General features: G+C 41.6%; 1 protein-coding gene across 1 annotated transcript in view; it reads left to right on the top strand.

Moving 5' to 3' along the window:
• CDKL4 (cyclin dependent kinase like 4) overlaps positions 1-17,651 on the top strand; it is a 40,515-nt gene that overhangs the window by 11,015 nt on the left and 11,849 nt on the right. The window contains exons 3-7 of the mRNA XM_006728029.3: positions 6,384-6,456; positions 12,414-12,504; positions 13,410-13,607; positions 15,020-15,102; positions 17,170-17,226. Coding sequence (XP_006728092.1) covers positions 6,384-6,456; positions 12,414-12,504; positions 13,410-13,607; positions 15,020-15,102; positions 17,170-17,226 — 502 coding nt within the window. The remainder of the gene's footprint in view (positions 1-6,383; positions 6,457-12,413; positions 12,505-13,409; positions 13,608-15,019; positions 15,103-17,169; positions 17,227-17,651) is intronic.

Genomic DNA, 17,651 nt, shown 5'->3' on the forward strand with positions numbered 1-17,651 from the left:
CTCCCTGCCAGAGGAAGGATTTTCCTTCCCGTTGCACGATGTATAATGAAATAATCCTGCCTTCAAGAAGCCTAAGATCTAATGAGGAATCTGAAATACAAAGGAACAGTTACAAGCGGTTATAGTGTTAGAAAACTACGAACGGGTTTACAAAACTACAGCTGTCCATTCCCCTTCTGGCTGATAGGAACACATTATGCACATCCACGAGTCAGGCTTCAATTTCTTTTTTTTTTTTTAACTTTAGCTTTATTGAGGTATAATTGACGTATAAAAGGTTTGAATTTCTCTCTCAGTTAACTGTTCATAGAAAATTTCCCGTAAGACAGGGTGTGGTTTGTTGGAAAGATGGCCATGAATCATGAGTACCAAGAAATACATTGGTGAGGGTTGCACAAGAGTCATGTCCCAGGTAATGGAGTGAGGAGATCCTTTCTTTGAAATGGCTTCCTGATTTCCGTGGGGATCATGGGATCCCTGGACAAGAGGCCAAGTGGTAGTTTTTCATTTCCAGAATTGCGGTAACAGGCAACAGAGCTGCAGTGATGATCAAAATGGTTTAATTGACCATAGTTTCTCTCGAACCAAAATAGATGGGACGATCACTAAGGTTCTATTTTTCAATAAAAACTGGTGACTAGAGGCTTAACTTGAGTCACCACAGTAGCCAGTTCGCAGAACCAGGGCCTGTGACTAAAGGGAAGATGGCTTTCCTTGAGGAATGCCCTGCAATCACACATCTGTTCTTTTTTTTTTTTTTTCACACTCTGTTCTTAATTCTTCCTCTTAGCCTGCCCCCAAAGTAGTCTGTAGCCATTTTCCAGGATAGTCAGGCGCTAGAAAAAGAGAAATACCCTATCTTTCAGGAATTAATGGACAAGTCTCTGAGGGAAAACCAGGCACCAATGACCTTGAAAGCCCCTGCAGTCAGTTTGGAGGGGATGGGGAGCAGGAAGCATTAAGTCTGGTGGTGAATGCAATCTGACTCAAATCCATCTCACGGTAGTCCTGGTAGGCCCACAGATCCAACCTTGAGATTATTTCTCCATTTCCTAGCTGGATAGTTGAGACAGATACACTAGCAGATGGAGAAAGAGCCAGCTGACTGGTCCACGGAGTGAACACTGTGGTAGGAAGAGCCCAGTAGAAGGGCTGGCATGCTGCTGCTTCTTGACCAAAATAGAAAACCGGAAGCCCACTACGCATTTGGGGAAGAGCACAGCTTGGCGCTGCCATTACAGACTTTGAGGAGGCACAGTTGGGAGGTAGATGAGTGTGTTGCGTATGAAAAATCCTCTCCAACACTCTATCGCCTCAGATCTTTGGATCTCCTCCTCCTCATTTTACTAATGAATTTCTGGCGTTCAACTTCAATTGCCATAGGCAATCCTTTAGCCAGGTTTCAGTCAACCAGTTTAGCAATCAGCTAGACTCATTCCTAGCTGTTCCAGGTCATCTGGTGAAACTGGAATCTCTAGTAAGTGTGCCCGTATTGTTATAATCGGCCCAGTTGAAAATTCTGATTCTTCCCCTCTGGTCCTACATCAGTGAAATCCATGCTCACAGGCATTCCCCATTGTAAATTAGCAATATCTTATAGTTCTTTTGCTGTGTAAACCTTTTCCTCTGTTTGACTTTGTAATAGGCCCTGTGGGATATGCTGAACTCTGACTTTAGTTAAGGTTTAGGGACCTCTCAAGGTCTGAGAAGAATTGGCATCCCCATGCAACACAGCTACCTCAAGTGAGAACATTAGAGGGTTCTCGTCAAGGCAAAACCAGCCTCATCATACGAGTTTGGGGGCTAGTTTGCCTGAGACAGGATGTTTGGTAGGAAGTTGGGGTGCTCTTAATTATATGAATACCCCTGAGTGCCACATTTCAATTCTTGAAGTATAGGTAGCTCTTTCTCAGTTAATTATAACTGAGAAATTAATTAACCTCACATAAGTTATATCTATGTTGTCACTTAGCATCCTGCAGGATTATTCTCCGTGTTTGATTCTTCAGTCATTTCATGTTATTCTTATAGATCCATGAAGTGAGTCCTAAAGATACAAGTAATAACGGGTTCTTTTAGTGCAAGCACTGAAACTTCTGGTTTCCTAACTGCGTTGAATGAAGATATTAAAGCCCTATCTCTGTCCTTTATAAAAATTTCTCATGAAGTTAGAGCCAACCCCCCCCCCACTTTTCTTGTATTATTTATGTTTCCCATATTATTCTGTCACACTCAGTCAGGCAAAGGCTTGCCTTGAATAGGCATTTTATTCCAGATGACCACAGGTGATGATTTAACAACTGTTTCATCTCGGTACCCATCTACCAGCTAGTCCAGTCACTAATGGTAATCAGGTTCTCCTGCCTTTAAACCCAATTAAATCAGATAGCCAATCCCCAATTCCCAAGGCCTTAGTCTGTGGCCCACATCCGCTTCTGGTAGCGTATTCTGAACCGGTCAGGGTTCAACAACAGAATTCACTCCAGCTGGTGTAAGCAGAAAGGGACTTAGGACAGGGTGCTAGTTTATAAAATTTCCAAGAGTGCCAGAGAAACAAGCTTAGTTAAGTACCTACTAGATACCAGGTACCATCGAGGCCCCAGAGCCATGGTAGTCAATGAGACAAAGTCCCTGAATGGAAGGAAAGCACAGGGAGGGGAGGAGAATGAACAATGAACACAAAGATCTGGAGGCGCAAAGAAGCCGGGCATGCTCAGGAAATGGTGGAAACCAGTGGGGCTGGGGTGAAGTATCTGTGGGAATACGGGAGGAGACAGAAGGGGAGGAGGTTAACCGAAGTGGTGGTGTGAAGGGGATGGCAGACTGGAGTCGAGATGGGCTTGTAGTCTCGGATAGCAAGGGTTGACTGAGGACTCACTTAGTCTCGGGTACTGACAGTGAACTCAGGTTTTCCCCCTGTGAAGTTATATAAGGAATTAAGGCAAAGCTGATGAGTCCTGATGTCCACAGCAGGACCCCTCTGAGTGACGGAGAGAGCCAGTCCCCCAGCAATCAAGTCGGCATTCCCACCTCGAGACACCCTTCTTCAGTCTTGAGCTAGGATGTCTAGTTTTTGCTCTCAGGCCTTCACCGTGCCTTGCAGTATTTGTCTCTGCCCTCACCCAGCCTATAATATTTAAACACCGAGTGTCAGCTGACTTCTTCTGAAGGTTTTGTTTCACCTCAAAGCACTTTGAAACATGCTGCCTGTGGCTGAATCATGTTGCAATCCTCTATCTTTCTGGAATGAGCCCTGTGCGAATCTGTCTTCTCTCTGATAACTATCTTCTCTTTGTAAGATCGGTGGTATGTGTTTGTAGCTGGTATTTTGTACATACGCTGTGTTGCCTACAATGGAACCTGCCTTCTCGGAGTCGAAGCTGTTCTGTTTCGAGCAGAGCCATGACCCGTTCCCATGAGAAGCCACGAAACAAAAGTTCCCCTTCCACAGCAAGAGCTCGGGACTTTGCTACGGCATTCATTCGTGCCCGGATCCATGTTATCAGCGCTAGGAACCTCAGTTCCACCAGTCTCTGAACCCTCGCCCCTATCTTGTTTCCCGATTCCAGGACTTGATACCCCGTCCCTGCGGTGCTTAGACCCCGCCCAGCATTCCGTGTCTACGTGTTTCTCTTGCAGGTCCTTGCAAGGCCTGAAGTCCATTTCCCTTCCCTCCACCGCCACCTCTCTGACCAACATCACCAGATCTCACCTGCATTATTAAATCTGCCCCCCTCATCAACCTCCCTGTCTCCATTCTGCCCACAGAAATCCACTTTCCATATTACGCCACTTGCTTTCTTGAGTCCTTTCAATGACTTTCCTCTAGGCTTAGAGTAAAATCCAAACTACTTACCCAGATCTCTAAGGCCCTTGGCGGTTAGAGATCTAACAGCCTCACCAACTTCTTCACTCATTTTGGCCACACTGGCCTCCTAATTGTTTCTTCTACCCTCCCCGTTCCTTCTCACCTCGGGGCCTCTTGCTGTTCACAATATTAATAATACTTAATTAGAAGAGTTGGAGTCAAAGGGCCGCCACCAGACCATGGATATCAAGAATGTGCTGTCATAACTGTCACCTGAAGTTAGAAAACTGCCCTGAGAAAAATACCTCCATGCACTTGTTGCTCTTTCTCGGCATGTACCACAGCTTTGCATGGTGAGGTCTTGTAGCTGGTTCGATGCCTGAGTCATACAGAGGCTGTCCCATCCCTCTGTAAGACCCACAACAGCTGCAGGATGAGTTTAGTTTTTAAAAGTGACCTAAACATACGATTTAAATTTCCAAGTATGATAAAACATTAAGGCCAAGTAATGGGTATATTTGGAATATTCGATCATTTTAAACTTTTTAAATAAAAAAGTCTTACAGTAGACAGCAAAAGACATCTTGTGTCTCAGATTTTCGAAACTCTGCAAACAGCCACCCCATCCCCACGAAGAGGGTTGAGAAACAAACAACACATGGGTAAAAATATTTGCAGCACAAATGCAGACTCCAGTATATATTGAGTCTTCATGAATCAATTTTTATTTTTTTTAAAGATTTTATTTATTTATTTGACAGAGAGACAGCGAGAAAGGGAACACAAGCAGGGGGAGTGGGAGAGGGAGAAGCAGGTTTCCCGCGGAGCAGGGAGCGCGATGCGGGGCTCGATCCCAGGACCCAAGCCGAAGGCAGTCGCTTAACCAACTGAGCCACCCAGGCGCCCATGAATCAATTTTAAAAAGGGTAAACAGGCCAGTCAAAAAAGACATAAAGGCCATGAACAGGAAATACTGAAAAGAAGACATGTAATGTCCAATAATCATGTGAAAACAAAAGTCACTAATAGTTAATGAAATGCCAATGAAAACCAAAATGAGCTATCTTTTTAGTTTAACCACATTTTGGCAAACATAACATTGGCAAAACTGGGTGTTGGCAAGACAATGAGGAGACAGGGACTTGAATGCACAGATGTTCAGTGGGCAATATGCAACTGAAGTCGCCATCATGGGACAGTGATGTGAGCCATGGAAAGATATCAACAGAAAGTTAAAGGGAGTGTAATTGCTATAATTTATAGAGATGGTTACACAAAGTAGACTACTCCCAGACAAAATGTGAGTTGCCCAGATCCCCAGTTCTGCAATGGAAAATACCTTCCAGTATTTCCAGGATCCTACAGGGACAAGAAGCACCCGGCCTCTCATTCTTATGGGATATGTGTTCCTTCTGGCCTCCCCTGGCTGTGTACCTGCCTGCTCACCAGGTGTAAGAAACTGTTACACAATTACAGCATGTACTCGAGTGTGTTTACCACCATAACTGCTGGAAGTCAGTCTTCAAGTATGCCTTTCTTCCTGCAAAACCAGGTTTTAGGTCTATCTGAAGGTCGTATCTGCAGGATCCAAATGTAACATGTGCCTACCATTGGTCCTAGAAATCCCACTTCTAGAACTTGCCTTAAAAAGATAATTGCACAACTGCGGTAGGATGGACGATTACGGATATTCATTGAAATGTTTCTAGGAATAAAATTGAGTCAACCTAATTGCTCACCAATGGGAACTAAGTAAGTAAATTATGACACATCCATATAATAAGACCATGAAATAGATGTGAAAGCATTGGTATTTGTACCTCTATGCATACAAGCTTCCTGAAAGAGGGGGGAGTAGTTGCAGAGAATGAAATGTGTGACTAGCCAGGTATAAGAAAGAGTTCTTCATGGATATACTTTTATACTCTTCAAATTTTGAGCCATATGAATGCATTGATCTAAAATTAAAGGGGCACCTGCGTGGCTCAGTCTGTTAAACATCCGACTCTCGATTTCGGCTCAGATCATGATCTCAGGGTCATGAGATTGAGCCCCACATTGGGCTCTGTGCTGGGCACGGAGCTGCTTAAGACTCTTCCCTCTCCCTCTACCCCTCTCCCAATCCTGCTCTCTCTCCCCGTCTCTAAAAAAAAAAGCTAAAGTTAAAAAGTAAATGCAGAGGAAAAAAAAGTAAATGCAGAGAGAGGGAAAGAAACAGAGGTGCCGGAAGAGAAAGCCACTTATACTACAGCAAGAAGTTTGGGGTAGCAAGTTTTGAGTCAACACTTTCTATTCCTTTACTTTGCGATACTGCTTGGATTTTTGTGATAAGCATATGCCATTTCTACAGATCTAAAATTTTCAAATTACGAAAGAAAATTATGTATCTATAATGAAAACTACACAGTAAAGCAATTTTCATGAACACATTCAAAAAACTATCTCCAGCACACCCTTTTCACCATGTTTGTTGGCCACGGCAAGCCCTACCCACTCCCTTTCTGGCCCCAGCTCCCTCTCCTGACCCCCCCCATCTTAGGAGTTTTCATTTCCTTTTTAATTTTCTTTCCCCCAGAGTTGCTGATGGAGTGATCAAAAGTGTATTATGGCAAACACTTCAAGCTCTTAATTTCTGTCATAAACATAACGTAAGTAACATTTTCCCACACACTTGTCAATTTCTTCTTTTCTTCTAAATAGCTCAGGGATCGCCTTAAAGAGCTAAAGATGGAAGGAAAGGAAGAAAGTCACAGAATATGGGAAACGTAATCCATGGCTTTTTTTTCAAATTTCCATTTGAATTCCATTCCAAATTATTAATTCCTTATGAATTAAAAGCTTGTGTAAACTCAGTGTTCCTTTTGCCATCCTACTGGTGATTCCTGTGACCATTTTTAAACTGGGTTAAATAAGTTTGCTGGATAGCAGTGGTGTAACTCCCCATGGCACTTGATTTAATTTTGTTTTTATGTTTTTTGAGTCTTTTATTCTTTAAGAGGCCCCCTTCCAGTATCCCTTTAAAAAAATTTTTTTAGCATTAGTTTTTTAGACCCATAATTCTCAAACTTGAGCATGCATCAACCCCCCTGGAGGTCTTATTAAGATACAGTTTTCTGGGCCCACCCCCAGAGTTTCTGATTCCATAGGTCCGGGGTAGGGCCCCAAGAATTTGCATTTCTAACATTTGCCCGGTTAATGCTGAAGCTGCTGGTCCAAGAAACACACTTTGAATACTACTGTGTTCTAGAAATCATTGCGGCTGTTTGATTCCTGTGTGTCATTTAACTTGTTCTTTCACCTGTATTTCCAGTAAATTGGTATTTGTGTCTAGAAACTCGATCATTTCAGGTTCAGTTTTTCAGGCAAGAATATTTCATATGTAATGCTGTACATGTCTTCTTGCGTCAACATCATTAGGCTTATGTCAGCTTGTCCCACTTTTGATCATCTTGAAATAGATAAGTGGCTTCGGGAGCTTAGTTTGATCCTCTCCACTATGAGTTTCCTGGTCAACCTTTTTACTTGATGGCTTTAGCCTTCATTGATGATAATTGCCTAGGTCTAGTATTTCATTAGGGTTAAAAGATGGTGATTTTCAAATTCTATTATTTCTTCTGCATTTATTAATTTGAATTCTATGAAGAAGAACCTACCCTCACAGACTCTGGCTACTGTAAAATACAGTAAGATAAAGGTGTGATTATTTCCCTTGTTTGTCAATACTCAGAGTGATAAGTTGGTATCTTAGCAACCTCCAAGAATGAACAATGAAGGTTTTAGGGGAACGTAGGCATCATTACAAACTCATGGATCTTATATATTTGATGTGTTCAATCCTTTGCAATGATAGTTCTCTCTGATGTTCAAATTATCCCATCTTGGGCCAGTGGGAGCTTCTTTAAGTTGGCTTCTGGGAACTTTTGCTATAATGATAGTTTTTTGTTTTGTGTGTGTGTGTGTGTTTTCTTTTTTTTTAAATTTTTTATTGTTATATTAATCACCATACATTACATCATTAGTTTTTGATGCAGTGTTCCATGATTCATTGTTTGTGTATAACACCCAGTGCTCCATGCAGAACGTACCCTCCTTAACACCCATCACCAGGCCAACCCATCCTCCCACCCCCTCCCCTCCAGAACCCTCAGTCTGTTTCTCAGAGTCCATCGTCTATCATGGTTCATCTCCCCCTCCGATTTTATAATGATAGTTTTTAAAAAATAACTCTAGACCTTTTGAGTTGGTGCCTAGACAGAGGCAATGCCTAGGCAAGGATACAGACTACCATATGGTAAATTTTGATGCCAGCATAATGTCTATCATAGTCTAGGATTGCTGGAAAAGAATGCAAAATCATGGAAATAAATTTCAATACTTAGAGGAAGCTTCCTTTAGTTTTAAGAAAGTCAAAGAAGAGTTTGTAGAATCAATCAAAAGCTTATATTTTCTATTAATAAAGTATTGAGTTGGGGCACCTGGGTGGCTCAGTTGGTTAAGCATCAGACTCTTGATCTCAGCTCAGGTCTTGATCTCAGGGTTGTTAGTTCAAGCCCCGCATTGGGCTCCATGCTGGGTATGGAGCCTACTTTAAAAAAAATAAAAATAAAAAATATAGAGAAATACTGTTCACAAGATACATAAGCCTGGTTTTCATGATGCAAATGCTTTCAAATACTTACTAAAGATGTTGCTGAATTAAAACCACATCCCAGGGCACCTGGGTCGCTCGTCAGTTAAGTGTCTGCCTTTGGCTCAGGTCATGATCCCGGGGACCTGGGATCGAGTCCCACATTGGGCTCCCTGCTCAGCAGAGAGCCTGCTTCTCCCTCTCCCTGTACTGCTCCCCCTGCTTGTGCTCACTCTCTCTGTCAAATAAATAAATAAAATCTTTAAAAAAAACTAAAAAAATAAATAAAACCATGTCTCTGTTACTTTCTACCATGCTATCAGAGGTATTAAAGTTTACCTAAGGTTCTTGTAGGAGTCTTATGGGTAATTAAAATGATTTTTTGAAGTTCTATTTACCATAAGTGTTTGTCCTTTATCTCTATATAGTCAGACACTTTCCTGTGTACTAGGTTATAAACTTGAATGCAACGTCTGGGCTGATTTATCTTTGTATCTCTTCAACACCTAGCATAGATCTTTTTATATAACAGGTGCTTGCTCAATAAGTATTTATTGAATAGCTGCATGAATGAATGAATGAATGAATGAATGAAGTCAATCAACTTACCTACTGATTGTGACTTACTATTCCCAGCAGACCCAAACATTATTATAGCTCAGTGCAACTGCCATCATTTCTCTGCTCGGAACATCACGTTCTGTATCTTAAGTTTTAAAACCTCCAATTGATAACCCATGACCTCTATTAAAAATGGATAATTTTTCAAACTTCCCTCCTCCAACATGGGAATTACTTCTGAATTCTGGTTATCTCATTTTCTTATGCTATGGTAAGCCTTTGTGTAACCCAACTTGAACATTTTCTAAAAGCTGTGTATGCAACCCAAGTTATTTAAATATTATCTATTACTAAAATGCGTGCAAAGGAAAAAAATTAGGTCATATGTAAGCTGTTACAATACTACATCTAAAACCTTTATCCTCTCCTTATTTTTAAAGGAACCCTCATGATACTCTCAAAGAATAGAAAAGGCAATCTGACTCAATGGTGTTGCTGAAAATTCACAGCTTTCAACCTATGGAGACCATGACTACCTTATTATCTCCAGAGTGGTGATCCTAACCAAGACAAGGAAGGTTAAAGTTATAAGGGATTAGGCCTTATTAATAGGGATCACCTTGGAGCTCATTAGAAATGCAGAATTTCAGGCCCACCTTAGATCTACTGAATCAGAATCTGCATTTTAACAAGATCTCCAGGAGATTCATGTGCACATTAAATTTTGACAAGCACTGGATTTAAGAAAGTACCTATTCATTTTGTTTTTTCTTACCCTCTAATATTGCTAGAATGAGTTAACTGAAGTGACCCATTTAGTATCATAATGAACTCATGGATTTTTATATACCTGATATATTAGACAAAAAGAAGTCCATTGCAAAATGACAAAACTACAGTGACTTCCAAGATATGTGTATCAGGCTGCAACATCCATCATCATCTTGTTCATACTAATGTTCTGGTTGTGAAGAAGGAGGTCCTTTTCCTCACTGCTGTATCAGTAACCATCTCTAAACCTCAAGAGGACAACCTTCTCAGATAATAGAGACCGATTATTTAGGGGCACCTGGCTGGCACAGTTGGTGGAGCGTGCAACTCCTGATTTTGGGGTCGTGAGTTCAAGCCCCACACTAAGTGTAGAGATTACTTTAAAAATAAAATCTTTAAAAAAAAAAAAACTTATTTGATCAGGTATTACAAGAAGCAATTTGTGAAAGTTCTGGAGTTTCTTAAAGTTGAGGGTCACGGTACCTCTTCTTGTTGACTTGTGAGCCAGTAAAAATGAGATTACACATTAGCCACAGTAACCCAACTTGAACATTTTCTAAAAGCTGTGTATGCAACCCAAGTTATTTAAAAACAAACAAACAAACAAAACCCTGCTTGTGTCACACTGACTTGCAGGCTTCTTGGTGTTTGGTGGAAAGCAAACTGACTGCTCGAGGCACTGCCAAGTGTGCACAGAGTGTGGCTTTGCAGCAGAGAAAGCGAATGTTGTAGGATTAAGCGGCTTCCGTTCTCCGTGCTTGACTTCCTACTGTTCCAGGCATTTTTACTCTCTTTTGCTTTCTTCAGTATCCTCTTCCTCTTCATTAGTAGCTTCTCTTACCTGCATCTACACCAGTAAGTTTTCTGTTTCTTTGGGACACATCAGTACTTCATTTGCCTTGGTATTTTTTTGGTTGGAAAATAAATTGCTAAAAATTTTGCATGGATTTGCACTAGGTCCAAAAATCATATTTAAGTAGACCAAAAGACAAGTGTCAGTGTAAGTCCATTTGCCTGATAATGCCACACGTAGTCCAGAAATTTTAGAATTTGATGCAGACTCTTTTGAGGAACATAACCTAATCCTAGTAAATCACCAACTATTGTGACTAGGACTCAGAGTGTTAATCCAAGTTTCATAAATGTGTTGCTTAAACGGTAGGACCTCAAAACTATGTTGGTTTATATTATAGCAATGTATTTTTTTTAATTAATATCAAAGGCCTTAGGACTCTAAAGAGGCCTAGAAGTTTCTTCTGTTGGTCATACAAATTATGAGACAGTTGACAATAATTGAGACTAACTAGGAACGAGCTTCTGTTACCACTGCCATTTTTGTGACCTAAAATGAATTTAGGACTCAGCCTTTTATCTTCCCAGATAGCTACCATAGAAGCAAAGAAAAATTACTTCAGAATTGTCAGTGTGGCAGGAATATATACAGGGACTGATAGCACAGCAGAGGAATGAGGCAAAAGGAGCAGATTACTGTGACAGTCAATCCAGAGACCCTGTCAGTGGTCACCTGCAGTCACAAGATTGTGGCAGGAATGAAATAATTCACATGCAAGGACTTGAAAAGGACGAGGCTCTAGAAGAAGGCTGAGCTGCAGAAGAACAACATCAGTTTTATCCGTTGGCTTGTCTGGGAGGAAGAACTGGAAAGATAAAGTGCTGAAGAATAGGGCCTGAGCCGTGTTCTTGGAGGGCCTCCACACCATGGAGCAGCCATTTCTGGAAGAACAAGGAGTGCAGCTCATGCAGCCTGCCTGCCTCCTTACCCCAGTGTGGCCCTCGCACATCCAGCAAGGAGTACGTGCTCCATTCAGGGTCTTTACAGTGATGCAGCAAGTTGTAAGGTCTCTGCCTACAGAGGAATAACGGGAGCCTCTGTGAGGGGGGAACGCCTCACGGGGGTGTCCTGCTCTCCCAGGACAGACCCTGGCAGACAGCGCTGTGTGGTCATATCCCAGGAGAGCTGCTAATCCTCCCAGGTTAGCTTAGTGCTGAGGAAGAATGGCAGTGGTCCTCGTCCCAATGCTGAAGGCTCAGCGTCTCTTGAGAAGTAGGTGACTGTACCTCCCAGCTTACCCAGGACAGTTGTGGTTTGGTCCTGTTTTCCTGGCGTAATTACTAATAGCGCTCCTTTCATACATCCCAATTTGGGTGATAAATAATATGGTCACTCTAGTTACAAGCCAATTTTTAAGCAAATTTTCTTTGTTATCATTCAAATGTTTTTCCAGTTTCTCAAATCTGCAATACTTATTCAACCTGAATTGAGATTCTTGGGCGGCATCAAGATACATCAAGTCTAATCTCATCTAGGGCTTTACCTCTTGCAGTTTAAGTAGAGACCAGTAAAATGTGGAAGAAATAATTGTATGACATGACCTCAAAAAAAAAAAAAGTTTTCTTATCCAACAATTATGATTTCAATTTCTTTGCTTATATAGCAGCATTTTGATTTTTCTTCTTTTGGTGTGATAAGATTTATGAGTGAAAATTTGCCAATTAAAGAACTTTTAGAAAAATGAAGGAAAAACATTGTTTTTATCTCATATGTTTATCATCTAAACTAATATTTAATGTTTATTATGCTTTCATTTTGATGACTCAGAGAAATAATCAAATATTATCTTACAGTGTATTCACAGAGACGTAAAACCTGAAAATATTCTAATAACTAAGCAAGGAATAATCAAGATCTGTGACTTTGGGTTTGCACGAATTCTGAGTAAGTAGCAATTTTTCCCTTATCCAATTCAGATGATTATGAAATGATATAAACTCTTACTTTAGATATTGAACAGATGCTAAGTGTGACAAACATTGTGATTATTCAAAGAGGAAAAGTTCACTTTTACCTTTTAGCCAGTACCTTGGTGTGCACTGCAACTCCGCTCCACTCCACTCCAATTTATTGGATGTCATATTTATGTGCTTTGCCTCGTAGAGGAAAAGAGTTATAAGATGCATTTCTGCTCTTCATGCACTTACTATCTGAAGTAAAAGAAACAAAAGAATAATACGAGATGGTTCGCAGGGAAGTACCAAAGCGAGGGTGCAGATGGTTCCCTGGAGGGAGACATTACTGTGCCCCAGAGAGGTCGGGAAAATCCCGTGGGGTTGGTAAGACTAGAAGAGTAAGCAGAAAATTAAGGAGCGGCTTCAGACAGTGCTAAGAAAAAGGAAGTCATCCCCGACAGGGGGAACCAAAGGGAAAGGAGAACAGATCACGATTTCTCCCTGAATCTAGAACTGTGCGGCAGGCAACAACACGCGTTAGCAGCAACGCACCGCAAGGTGGGTGTGCACACAACCAGTTTCCTGGTAGGACAGACGCAGGTAGCTTCACAGTGCACCTGGAAGTTGGTTTCAACTTGAGGTTCCACTACAGAAATCCTCATTCCCGCCCCCCTCTGTGTGGGATGAGACTGATGTTAACTAAGCCGAGGGACCCCTGGGAGCGCACAGCGGAAGTATTTGGGCAGCTGGTGCCTCGCTGCCACAACAGTGAGGAGTATTGTGGCCTCGGAGTTACTGTAGCTTGCCCGAATGCCTGACCTGCTCCCGGGAGTAGGTCACGTGTCACGGGAATGTGACCCCCCCCCCACCCCGATCTGACTGACGCATTTGCAGTTCCAGGAGCCGCCTACACCGATTACGTGGCAACACGGTGGTACCGAGCTCCTGAACTTCTTGTGGGAGATACGCAGTACGGTTCTTCTGTAGATGTGTGGGCCACTGGTTGCGTTTCTGCAGAGCTTCTGACGGGCCAGCCACTCTGGCCTGGAAAATCAGATGTGGACCAGCTTTATCTGATCATCAGAACACTGGGTAGGAGTTGCATTTTATGGCTTCCAGAGTTGCTCGATTGTTACAGCGATAGGACATCACTGTAATGAACAACAAGAGCTTTCTTGCTTCTCCGAAGTGCTACTCGGTTGCTTGTGCTGGGTTGTCACCAAAGTCCAGCCATTTTCTCCATGTGGAGCCGTAACTCTGCTCAGTGAGGAGCTCTCAGGTGCCTTTCCAAGTCAAGTCAATTAGCCTTGGATAAACTATCCACTTACTTTCCCTGTTAGGCTAAGATAGGAACAAGGATGTGAGTCATCTGCACAGAACAGACTCTAAGAGATATTTGATCAAATGTCATTTCTGCCCACTGCAAAGGAGGGGTTCCCCCCCTTTACTCTAGAGCAGGGGTCAGCAGACTTTTCTATAAAGGGCCTGATGATAAATATTTTAGGTTTTGTAGGCTATACTGTCTCCGTTGCAACTCTTCAACTCTGCTCCTTCGTACAGCACTTGAGAATTTACAAGTTACTTTCGCACACATCATCTCTTCCAGTCTTAAGAAAAACCCATTAAGATCAGTATAACATTTTTAATTGTGCCTATGTTACAAATGAGGAAACTGAGGCTCAGGGAGCTTCCATGATTGGCCTGAAGTCCTACAAATTACATGCAGAGCAGGAATGGGACTCAGGGGGCCTCTCTCATAAGCTTCCACCATGTGTCAGCATCCGTGGCAGTTGGAAGAGGACATGACCCAGAAGGTCAGCTGCAGCTTCACACGAAGCAGCACGGACACAAGGAAAGCGACACATCTACACACCCGATGGGTGTTTATTATTTCCTGCCCCTGGCCTGTCCCGGCAGCCCGGCTGCTGGGCGATGGAAGCACTGCTGTGTGGTCTGATGCAGGTCCCTGTTTGGTTCCAGTGCATTCTTCCGGAGAATTCTACAGCATGAAAAATGTAGGGTAGAGGAGCACCACAGGCCACACGTTCAGTATATATTGTTTGATTGATTTCCCAGAAGGACTGTGGAAATTTACATGCAGCACACATGAGACAGACCTGAGGGTGAATCCTGCGTCTGTCTCTTAATCACCATGCAAATTTAGCAGGTTATTGAACTTCTGAGCCTCATTTTGCTCATTAAAAATAGCAACTGCTGTGAGAGAGTTATGCGATCACATGTGTAAAGCCCTGAGCACGGTTTTCTGACCTCCGCGTTTGGCGGGGGGGCTGAGTGGCAGACTGAGCCGCCTGTGGTAAAGCCAGTTGCATGGGAGGCCTGCCCTGCCCTGAGGAGGCCTGTTTTTGCAGCGACTCGCTCCTCCCGAATCGGGAAGGAATGATCAGGCTCAGTATTTCTTGTGTATCTGGACCTCAGAAGTTAACCATTTAAACACTTTTATTTTTATTAAATTTGTCATGAGTTACATGGTTTGTATTTTGCAGGAAAACTAATCCCAAGACATCAGTCTATCTTCAAAAGTAACCAGTTTTTCCATGGCATCAGTATTCCTGAGCCAGAAGACATGGTAAACTGCTCAATCTTGGACGTTTTATTATTTGTGTTGCAACTTTCTTTAAAGGGGTATTTTTCACAATATCTGTACTTTTGGGTCCTGTTTTCCTTCTGGCACACTGAGACAGATCAAAGAAGTTATATAAAACAGCATAAATTAACCAAGAGAATGCTTTAAAAGTCTACTTGCCCTATCTAGTCAAAGATTAACTTAATGTTAAATTTGAAGCGAAACTATATTTAGTTCCTTACATAAATACCTTGATCCTTTTAGTCAAAACGCTCAGCACCTTCCCCTGAAATAATTATCTGTTGTTAAACAGTACTTACTGTAGTCTTCTCTATTTTTTCAGCTTGTAAAACAAAGCCCAAGTCCATAAAAACCATTTCTTCACAGCGGATATTTTCATGTGGAAAGTCATTCTACAAAATGACCCTCATTGTACCCAAATCAAAACTCCAGACCACACTGATCATTGCTATGCTCTTGCTGTGGTCTTTGCCTTTCTTTGGGAATGTGTCCATGACTACTTGCCATCTTAGTCTCTACAGACATTGATCTGTCTGTGTCACCTAAGCGTGGGCTATGATTTTTAAAGCTCCAAGTGGTCTAAATTCTGCCTATAGAATGAAAGGACTGTCAGAAGAGGTGTGTGCCCACATTCGGGCTGTGTGTTGGTACGAGAGTGGAGCAGGGATGGGGAAGTCTGTAAAGCCACATCATGATTTATGGCTGTGGGAACAATCCGAGGTTCGAACAATCCCGACTATTTCTAGACACCTTGTTCATTTTAAATTCGGTATTTCATGTAATACCTTGATATATTATAGATTTCTTTCTTTTATATTTGTTAAAGCTTTTTTTTTTAAGGTTTATTTATTTGAGAGAGAGGGCACGAATGAGCGAGTGGGAGGGTTGCAGAGAGAGAGGGAGAGAGAAACTTTAGCAGACTTCCATGCTGAGCATGGATCCCGACCCAGGGCTCCATCCTAGGACCCTGAGATCATGACCTGAGCCGAAACCAAGAGTCAGCCGCTTAACCAATTGCACTGCCCAGACGCCCCTATGTTTGTTAAAGGCTTTAACAAATATAACAAAAGGTTAAAATTGAATTAACAAGGCTAGAGGTTGAATTACAAAAGAATATTTATGTAACAGTTTAGTTTAAATACAAATTCACAAGTACCTGGTGCCTAGTTAAAGGAGACTATTACCCAGGCACCTGGGTGGCTCAGTTGGTTGAGCGTCTAACTCGATCTCGGCTCAGGTCTTGATCTCAGGGTTGCGAGTTCAGGCTCTGCGTTGGGCTCCACACTGGGGGAACAGCCTACTTAAAAAAAAGAAAAGAAAAGTTAAAAAAAAATTTAAAAAACATAAAGGAGACTATTACCATTATCTTTGGAGCTTCCCCTTCCCTATGTGCTCCTCCCTTGATCCCATTCTCTTCCTTCCCTACTATTCTGAATTTTGTGTTTATCATTCTCTTGCTTTCTATAGTGCTCATACACATGTAGTTCAACACATTTTCATTAATGCTCAGAGCATCCCCATAAGTAAATCTGCACAGATATTAAAGTACTGTTGTAGGGGCACCTGGGTGGCTCAGTCAGTTAAGCATCTGCCTTTGGCTTAGGTCATGATCCCAGGGTCCTGGGATCCAGTCCCACATCGGGCTCTCTGCTCAGCGGGGAGCCTGCTTCTCCCTCTGCCTCTGCCTGCAGCTCCCCCTGCTTGTGTGTGCGTGCTCTCTCTTTCTGTTAAATAAGTAAATAAAATCTTTGAAAAATAAAATAATGTTGTAGGATTTCAGGGATATTTGGAACTCACATTCACCAAGCATCAATTGCAAGACATGTAAGACATTGTGAAATTAAGAAAATAATTCCAGTTTTTGTCTTTTAAACCTTTATACTATAGTGTAAAATTATATAAAAATAGGACTTTAAAAAAAGTCCTTAAAAGGAATTATCTAACCTACTAGGGGAGGTCTTTCTCCAAAGTGTTCTTATTTCTAATATATTCAAAATAAACATAACTTTGTTGTTATGTAGCATTGAAATTCTTTATTTTGTTTTCTAGGAAACTCTTGAAGAAAAGTTCTCAGATGCTCATCCCATGTCTTTGAATTTCATGCAGGTACTTAAGAATTAATTATAACCATTATTGACAGCAAATTGTAATAATTGAAGCTGGTAACTCTGGGAGGGATTGACAGTAGGGCAAATAATGCCAACTAGTCATTCAACATAATAAGGAACTGTAAAATAATTATGGTTAAAGAACATCAGTATTTGAAGTAGTAATCTTTCTAACATATCCATTAAAACTAGTCAAAGACAGAAGAGTATAATTAGAATTTGCTGTGATGAACACCATTACTTCTTTTGCATTTATTAGGAAATTTGACTGTTATGTCAGTATATTCAGACTATGGAAATTTATGAGGATGAATGTTTGAAGGTCTAGAACTGTACTGTCCAATATGGTAGTCACTAGCTACCTATTACTGTTGAACACTTGAAATATGGCTAATTTGAATGAAGATGTACTAGATTTCTATG

The sequence above is a fragment of the Leptonychotes weddellii genome, chromosome 10 (genome assembly GCF_054177405.1).
Source record: "Leptonychotes weddellii isolate Sample4059 chromosome 10, ASM5417740v2, whole genome shotgun sequence".
Classification (NCBI taxonomy): Eukaryota; Metazoa; Chordata; class Mammalia; order Carnivora; family Phocidae; genus Leptonychotes; species Leptonychotes weddellii.